The following is a 9,425-nucleotide window of genomic DNA, read 5'->3' on the forward strand; positions in this document are numbered from 1 at the left end:
TTGTTTCTGTGAATTAAGTGTCATATAAGGTTACTCATTGTTTTCATACATTGCTAACGTAACACATTCTTACAAACATGAATTCCTGGTACTTCGTGCGAATTGTGCCGTACTCTCGACTAATAAGGTATTTGCATTAACCACAATAATGAATCATAAATATTTAATGATAAACTACAACAGGTAATTGATAACAGTATTAAATTAATACATCCGTAACATATTTTTGAATACAATAATTTTATCAATCTAATGCTAAATTCCGGGAAAACCAAACGCAGTTGTTTCAAAACTGAACTTTACTCCTTTAAATAATAGTGTTCAAAATAGAATACACAGAGAAAAGGCTACTAATAAATTGTATCGTAGCCTACTATGTTGAAAGAAAGGCAGACCGACGAGTAATTCATGAGAATGAAGCCGTCTAAGATTAAGATAGGGGCAGACTAAAGGATTTGGCTAAAGGAGTGGAGGATTTCAATAGACCGTCTAATCCCTGTTTATAGTGCCTCTGTAAGTACATATCCTGTCGCCGAGAAGGCGCTAGGTGTTAGTTTCCACTGTTACAAGATACGGCGATAGAAAATGAAGTACGAAGTGAAATAGGGAAACCTACAGGACAGCATAACGTTGTGTTAAAAAAAAAACACAAATACAAAATCATATTAGATTTCGTAAAGGTTCTCATTTAATACTGACTTTATTGATGAAATAAAAATAATTTAATTGTATAAATATCGTACTTACAAAAATTACATTCTCTACAATTTAAAACAAAAATAAAACAGTATACTTCGTTCATTTTCTTTCGTCCGTCATTTCTCAAAATAACGTGAGTAACAATGCGAATGCACCCGCTACTAAAGCGGTCTGGAATTCAACACAAGATTCCCGACAAATACTTACCTACCGCAGCGGCTGTATCCTGTCGGATTTGGTCAGATTACGCGCGTTATCCACAGGGTTAAGACGCGTCGTACGCGCTTATACCCGTTTATATCTGTTTATCTGTCTACGACGGCTCTGTTAACTGGGATTTCGCTTTATCAACAACTGTAATTAGTATGTGGGAATCCGGTTGGTTAATTAAAATGGGTCTGGCGCCGGCGTGAATCTAATTCTAATTTTATGTATTAAATGTCTCTTTTCACAGTTTATGAAAGCATTATTGTCGGCGTTTTAAAGAAATGTGTCGAGCAGTTGCATAATTTTGTAATGTAATTGTAATTTCGTTCTAGGAATAAGTGAGTTAAAGCGAATATTTACTATTGATACTCTTTAGATTATAATTGGTTTGACAATTGAGGTTTCATTAAACTTATCGATATGTGTGTAAAATTATGTATGCGTCAATAGTTACGTAAATTATTGTTTACAAATAGATTACAATGTCCAAGGCTGAATACATTTGATAGAAACGAAATATCACAGACATGCTGGCAGCGTATCGTGTGACATGAAATACCTATATTGGCTTAACTTTATACATATTTATATTTGCTTTGTTTTGAATATACTGAGTACCTATGTACATATGTATAGCTGTTGTCCTATATATGCATAAACACTGCCTCGTTGGTCGAGTGATTGCAAGTGCGACTGCCGGACAAGGGGTTTGGGTTTATTTGGTTCGATTCCCGGGTCGGGCAAAGTATTACTGAGCTTTTTTCAGCACAGAAATCGAACTATAGTTTTAAGAATAAAATGTCTCAATGGAGATAATATTGCATCATTGGGCGTATCTTAATAAGATGATGGAGTTGCAAATTGAGTAAACAGATGGACAAATATCCCCATCCTTACTTGCAACCACTTTACCAAAAAGGCACTAAAAGATTTTTTTTTCAATTAACGTCTATTTAACAACAGCTTATAATAAGCCAACAATTTCCTAGAAACTCTTATACAATGACATTTTAAAAGCAATTCTATTAAGAGTTATATAAAGAAAGAAAAATAAATAGTTTTACTGTCGTGTAAAGTGATACATGAGATGTCGCTTAGTGAATTCAGGTAACAAGTACAGAGATTATCTATATCGTTATCGTATCGGTATCGATAGCAAGTCATTGACCCGACTACGGCGGCTAACTTCCAAATGTTTACTTATGTTATGTAGTTGCTTTCTAGAAAGTTTATAACATTTAATGTTAGATGAATTTTTAAGAATATATCCGGGTAAGATTTTTTGAAGATTGACTATTTTTGATATCACGAACTTCAAAAAGGGAGAGGAGTTCTTAAATTATTGGGATGTATTTTTGTTTTTCAACTGTCGATAAAAACTGTCAACTGTTTTTCAACTGTAACAACAATAGACGAAGCTATAATATTCAAAAGTCTACGAGTTAATATTATTTTATTTCAATTTTCAACATGCATTTCTAATTAATTATCCCATTAAAAAAATATCTTAACATCTCACCATCTCACTTAAAACTTAGTAACAAAAAAAAAATATCCAAGGATGTAGGTATCTATTTTTCCACTTATTTCTACAGTAACAATAAAATTTCCCAACTCCATCAATCACTGGAAGCTAGTTGGTGACCTTAAGGTACCTATAAAGACGGTTCTAGTGAAATTACAAGCGTCGGTCGGCACTTCAAAGCATATTTACTTTACAAACTTGAGATTATGTTGTCTTTTCAAAATTAGCCTATTACGAAGGTTGGGCAATGTTTACTCGCTTCGTTACGTCTGAAAGAAAGTCCCGGCGACCTTAAGTCGGTCATACGGCCCTTAGATCGACTTTGAACGATTTTTCCGTAAACATAGCTTTGGGGAAACTACTTTGAGAAACTTAGTTGATAGTTTTTTTCAAATTAAAACTTTCTTTGTTGAAATGAATAGAAAAGGTACACAATATCCAGTTATTTACTAATTTACTACGTACTTACCTAATACCTTTATACAAGTGATATGGATGAGATGGATATTACAGACAGTCGACTAGATTATACCGAAATTGAAACACATTTGCGCGAAGGTTCCAGAGAAAAAAAGGTGGTAAAAGATTAATCACTCAATTAAGACGATAATAGTTTTAAAACTGAAAAACTCCAAGCCACTAACATAGTCTTTTTTTAGGAGGATAATCATCTATTGACTTCTTCCGCCTTTGGTCAGGCAAGAGTGAATGTCAGACTCTTACTGACTAACATCCACCCTGTGCCTATTCCTACCCCACTAGGTAGTCCGCAGCTCTACGGTCTAACATCACAACTGCGTTTTCCCTTATTGTAAGCTGCTTGTAAGCGAAAAAAAATTAGATTTACATGAGACAGCAAACAATGATGTTGTAGTATTAATATTTGATCTGTCAGTTTCCATCATAAATAAATTATAATAAATATGTAGATAAGCGTTTGTTATGTAATTAGTTTCGATAAAATTCCAAGTTTACTGTTCTCGGTTCTTTGGACATTCAAGTGGCGGAAAAATAAATAATATCATTGTGTGTGTGTACGAAAATGTTGTAATGTGTGTTTCGATTATATAGACTCTGTGAGGTTTATAGGAGTATGTTAGAGGGACCTTAGCAGATTTTTTATAGGCTTAATAGTTACTAACAGCGGCTTCGCCTTCGTTTCCGTGGGATAAAAAGTATCCTATGTGTTATTACAGAACATAATGTACCTCTGTTACACATTTCATACCGAGCCCTTCAGCCGTTTTAACGTGATTGAGTGACAAACACATAAACTCACAAACCGTCGCATTCAAAATATGTATTAGGGGTTAATTTGATAGACATGAAGTCACCCTGGATTTGACCACTTCACAGAATATATTCATTAAATTCTCATACCATGAAGTCTGTACAAAAGTGTCCCGTCATTTAGGAATGAGTTCCCTTCCCATTTCCTACCTAACCCTTCAAAGGAATAAGAGACGTAATTACAACATTAATCATTAATATAAAAATAAATAAAGACCGAACCAACGCTAATCCAAGGACTAAATTATAATCTTTCATATAACAGATACCTAAATTAAAACACATTATTAACATTTGTCACGTGACGATATCTTATGTACAAATACGGATTAGATAATAAGAACATTAAAACACAGCTCCTTGTTATCTTTACCGTATTTACGAGTGTCGTAAAAGCAAAAGAAAATATTTAAGTAAGCCATTACGTACTTAAGCTACAGATTAACATTTTTCTTGTTTCTTGAATATTGTACTTACAATGATTGCAGATGTTTGATTTAACATATTCTGTACCCCTAGTACGAGTCTGCATTACGTTTAAAAAATCGAAACGAGAGCGCATTCGGAGTTCTGATTGGTTCATTTATTCGAGCCGGCCAATTAGAGCACCGAACGCGCTCTCGTTTCGATTATTATAAATGCAAAACAATTACTTAACATGTTTTCCAAATTAGAAAATGTAATGCAATATTATATATAAATTATCTTTAGAAACGTGCAACCTATGTAGTATTTTAGGAGCAGATAAAAAAATAACAATATAAAAAGTCTAGACGGCTGATAATATAAATATCCAATACCAATATTGGTTCATTAAATTCCAATACGTAGCCATATTTAAATTACATGAATGTAAAGTCTGTCAAACGTATGGACCGCTGCGTACATTTCCGCTTTCACACGCACACAACTATTCAGTCACACCGAAATTATAACGAATTTATGTTTCGTTCGAGTCAAAGCATTTTTATTTCTTTTAATGTTAATTGAAATGACACGGCCGGTGTCATAGGCGGCGTGTCCATAAGTACACAAGTTTTATTTTTATTCATTCTTTTAAAACCAGCCAGTTTGGACATCGAATACCATACATCGACTTTTCCCTTTCCTATAATATATGTTATCTTCGGAGAGTTATTGCCGTTTACATGCCGAGACAATATTACACGATTAACTTGAATTTATGAATAGTTTTCGGATATAATACGCATTTATTCAAGTGAGTAATTAGGCAAACGAGTTCTCATCGTAAATATTTGCCAGTGGACTGTTAAATTGATAAAAACATCGACTGTCAATGTCATTCTTTAATTCTAACCACTTATATTTCGTCTTTAGTTATCAGAACGCCTCATAAAATTCCAGATTTATTAGTAACTTTATCAATTCAATTTAAAACATTGTGTGTGGTCAAATTAAATTAAATATTTCACAATATCATTCAGTTCACAATGTCAATGACGATAAGTGAGCTGTTATTAAATTACTTATAATGTAGAAGATATTGTGTTAATACGATATAAAACTTAAATTGTTGTATGAACAATATTTAGTATTATTTCTTCTTAAAACTCATAAACTTATATGAATAGTTACAAAAGTAAATAAATAAAGATGGAGTACCTACGGCATGTAAGCCGTCCCTAACCCACCGTGTATTGGATGTCCAGCAATAGATTAATATTTATCGACATTTTATTTTTGTACTTTATTAGTGTTCAAATATCATTAACGATTAGTTTGTTGCACCTGACTCCGCCCGTAACCCTTCCACAATATAAATTGAATTTATTACGTGAGCACGGCCATCGGCGTTGATTGAAATTAGAAAATATGCACCTGGGGTGTTGTTATTACTACAAGCAGGAGTATCTTCGGGATATATTCTATCGGGAATTCTTTGAATATTTACTTTCTATTCATTAATTCCTACTCTTATGAGTTAATTAATTCTTCGGGAAGAAAGTTTGATTTATGTTTCATTAGTCCGTGTTTGTTGTAGTAATATTAGTGTTTCATAATGTGAACAGCATTCTTACAAACAAATTAATGTAATAAAAATATTAACTGTTACTACAAAATTTCATGTCATGCCCCATTTTATTCACGTTTGGAACATTTTGATTAATTTTAATTTTCTATTGTTTCAGCGAATCTCACCATGAGTATCAGCGGCATCAACTTAGAGCTGCTAATCCACTCTCCTATGCAGGACATGTACCTCTGCTTCAACCGGTCCCGTCTAGTGGGCAGACGATTGGTAAGTACCAATATCACATCACACTTTGATTTGTTTTTTGTAAAGTGGTAATAGGTACTTGTTATTAACATTTTTTTTTTCAATTGTCAACAGACCTACTTCCAAGCGGAGAGACAACCCAATTGCCTGTTCAAAGAGGAGTTTGTGGACGGCTACAACAGATACCATCTGGTGAAGAACGAAGACCGCTACATAGGGTTCAACCGGAGGGGCCTGCAGCTGCGGCGCGGGAAGAGCCGGCTCACGGAGCGCCTGCACAAGTGTTTCTCTTTCATGATCGAGGCCCAAGACTTCGACGTCGACAGGCACAACCTAGAGCGCGCCGGCAACATGCTCAGGTCCCGGCCAGTGCGTCCGCAGCGTAGGCACCGGCCGTCGGCGCCGTGCCACGGCACGCGTCACCACCACGGCCGGCCTCAGAGGCGGAGGAACTGCGACGGCACGTAGGCCGTGCGCACCCTCAACACATTAGCAGCATTTACGCTTCAACGCTTCGCGCGTTCCGTTGCCAGCTGTCGATGGACATTGTGAGTGGACAGAGTATTAGTCAACTATCGCAGTATTATTACAGTGACGTGAACTGGATAGCGTTAGGTTAGCTCGGCCGCGGTGGCCGCGGCGTTTCAAACGCCGCATGAATGGTAGCTGAAGCGAGAGAGTAAACATTTGAATGGGAAAAAAACGCCGAGCCGGGACGACGTCCGGAGCTGTGAAATTCCTTAAGCTCGTGTAACATTGTGGCGCTCGTTTGCTCTTGTGCCAGCGGTCGGACTCGTGCTCTAAAAGGAAAAAAGGTTTTTCTGTGGAAAGAGCAAATAGTAGTCTCGGCAGTCACGAGTGTTGCGCCGGACCACCGCTGCACCGACGTCGCGTGGGGAACAACTTGGTCAACGCGTTGGAAGTCTGGGTAGCCCTCGATTGTACCGGCTGGCTCGCCATCAGTGTAGCAAAAACGCCTTTACGTCAATTCTCAGTGTGTTATTATTTAAAATGCTTTATTATTAAGTACGGATCGTGTTATCTGCTTGTAAATATAATAAAAATAATTGTGTTTACTTATTTATCAAACAAAAGTTAATCAGAAATTTGTAAACGTAGGTTTTAGATGTAAAGTTGTATTAAAATGTTTTGTATTTAATTATGGGTATTTAATCTATCCGACCAACCGCTCTCTTGTGATTAGCCACAGTCGCTATGACCTAGTTTTCTTTACTAACTCCATGTACTGAAACTTTTCCTTACTAATGTTCATTTGAATATATTTTCCGGTCGATTTGTGAATTTGATTGTATGGTTTCGAGCGCTTTGTATATATTATTTTAAGAGTTTGTATGAGAGTGATAGGTACTTGAATCTCTTTTGTCGAAATCATCCCGATTTCTGGCGATTCTTAGGATGTTTTTTCTATGATAAAGTTGCCAGTTTTATTAACATTATGAGTTGGAACATGGTAGGAGTCAGTATCAAGTGTTCTGCTGTTATCCATATGTTTGTCACCGTCAATACATATAAAGGACATTTATAATCTTAATATTTTAATAAGATCTGTGCCATAGTGTCGTGGCAGTGTATCTATGTGTTCGCATTATAACTAGTGTGTTAATTTCGTCTGTAAACTTGGAGTAGATAAAAATATTAAACTTAAGAAAATATAACAGAATTTATTTGACTTTGCAATCATATTCAGGAGGAAAATCATATAATATTACGTAATTTTCTTATAGATAAGCAGTATTGGTACATAATTTTAGCGAAAATATTGGGAAATTTGTCGACAACAGATTACCTTTGAATGCCCACCCTTGAACAAATGCGTACATAAAGTGAACTGTTGGAAATGATTGCAGAGTCGATACAAAGATTTAGTGAAAATAATATTTGTATCATGTACCCAGTGTATTCAGATTACAAGTAAAGTTATCGATTAATGTCGAACATTAAAGTGGAGTGAGTAACCCGTTGATCGCGATAACACAAGACCTAGCAAGGTTTTCCAACCTTTAACATCTTGGCACTAATAGAAATGTGCTCATAACTCTACGTGCAACACATAAAACTGCTCTGAATATAATGTTCGCTATTAATCTCGAGTCGCCGTTGTCACCATCGATGTGTTATATACGTTGCTTTACATTCCACCATTATTCTATAATAAACATAGAAAACAAACTGTAAAAGACATTAAAACATTCCAAACAATGTATACAGTACAACCAATATAACTTGACTCGTCCGAAGTACGCCACAAGCGTATCGTTGTCACTGTCCCTCGCTGTCATTCGCGCTACTGACATCTCCCTCATTCACATTAACGCCTAACTTCATAGAGGTCAAGATATGTTAGCTGTGCTGTTTAATAGTTAACAAAATATGCGCTTATATACATAATAAATTTGTTATAATAACTTGACACTGTCTTATGTATTACTGTGTCTAATTATAAGTATTCCGATGCTGAGAACGAAATATAATTGCTAAGAAAAATTACGAAATTAAATCATATTTAACTCGCATTTATTGTATTATTTATTATTTTTCCTAACTGTAACCACTATAGGTAGCTACATAGATAGGTACTATATTTAAATAAAGTAGTAACTAACTGTAATTGAAAAAAATATTTGTTTGCTGTCAATTTATCCATTATAATGAATCCTAAAGTAAATGTGGTTAACCAAATACTGCAAAGGGATATTTTTCATACTTAACTAATGGATAGGTTTTCATACTTAAATAACGAATAATACGTCAGTCGTTGCTTACTTTCATAAAAAAAAAATACCAAAAGTCAGATATAAAAATTCCTTGAATCTCAATTCTGCTATCAAAACACACTCAGCACAATTAATATTTACCCAAAAGTAGCCAGACGGGTGCGGGTACAAAAAAGGCGATATTTCCAATAATCTCGCCGGAAGAGGGTGTTTGCGGGTAAAATGTAACATTTAGAACAAACAGGGTAAAGTGGGACTTACAGGGCGTGGTGCCGCGCGCGTGTGCGCACTCCATTTAGCACCTAGCTACGTCCGACCACAGAGTAGTCGAGATAAAACAGAGATAACAACTGCTTGCCTAGGAAAAGCGTTTGTAAATACTGTCGTGTCATAATAAATAAATGCTGTAAGTATAATTACGTTGAATTCAGACTTTCTAGTATAATGCATAATCGTGTGTAGTGATAAAATTATAAAGTAGTAAAAAATTGTCTTCAAATGGTTAGACAGTGACATTGAAATGATGGGTGTGTGTAGAGAGGATTTATTCGAGTAATGTGTGTATGTGTGTGTGAGGGTGTTTATGCAAAATAAAATAAACAAAATATGGTTTCGTCATTCGAAATACAGTTTAAAATACCTTAACCCACTGGTCTAAAAATACGAACGACAAATCAAATCACAATCGTGTATTTGCAAAGCGTTTTAATAAAACATGTCCTAAGAAAAC

At 35.3% G+C, this 9,425-nt stretch overlaps 1 protein-coding gene across 4 annotated transcripts in view; it reads left to right on the plus strand.

Annotated features, from left to right (window-relative positions):
* LOC118276226 (uncharacterized) overlaps positions 1–8,494 on the plus strand; it is a 110,700-nt gene extending 102,206 nt beyond the window's left edge. For all 4 annotated transcript variants that reach the window (XM_035594464.2, XM_035594465.2, XM_035594466.2 and 1 more), the window contains 2 exons: positions 5,872–5,981; positions 6,075–8,494. In XM_035594464.2, coding sequence (XP_035450357.1) covers positions 5,872–5,981; positions 6,075–6,428 — 464 coding nt within the window. In that variant the 3' untranslated portion in view covers positions 6,429–8,494. The remainder of the gene's footprint in view (positions 1–5,871; positions 5,982–6,074) is intronic.
* The last annotated feature ends 931 nt before the right edge of the window (positions 8,495–9,425 follow it).

Source organism: Spodoptera frugiperda, chromosome 31 (genome assembly GCF_023101765.2).
Source record: "Spodoptera frugiperda isolate SF20-4 chromosome 31, AGI-APGP_CSIRO_Sfru_2.0, whole genome shotgun sequence".
NCBI classification, from domain to species: Eukaryota; Metazoa; Arthropoda; class Insecta; order Lepidoptera; family Noctuidae; genus Spodoptera; species Spodoptera frugiperda.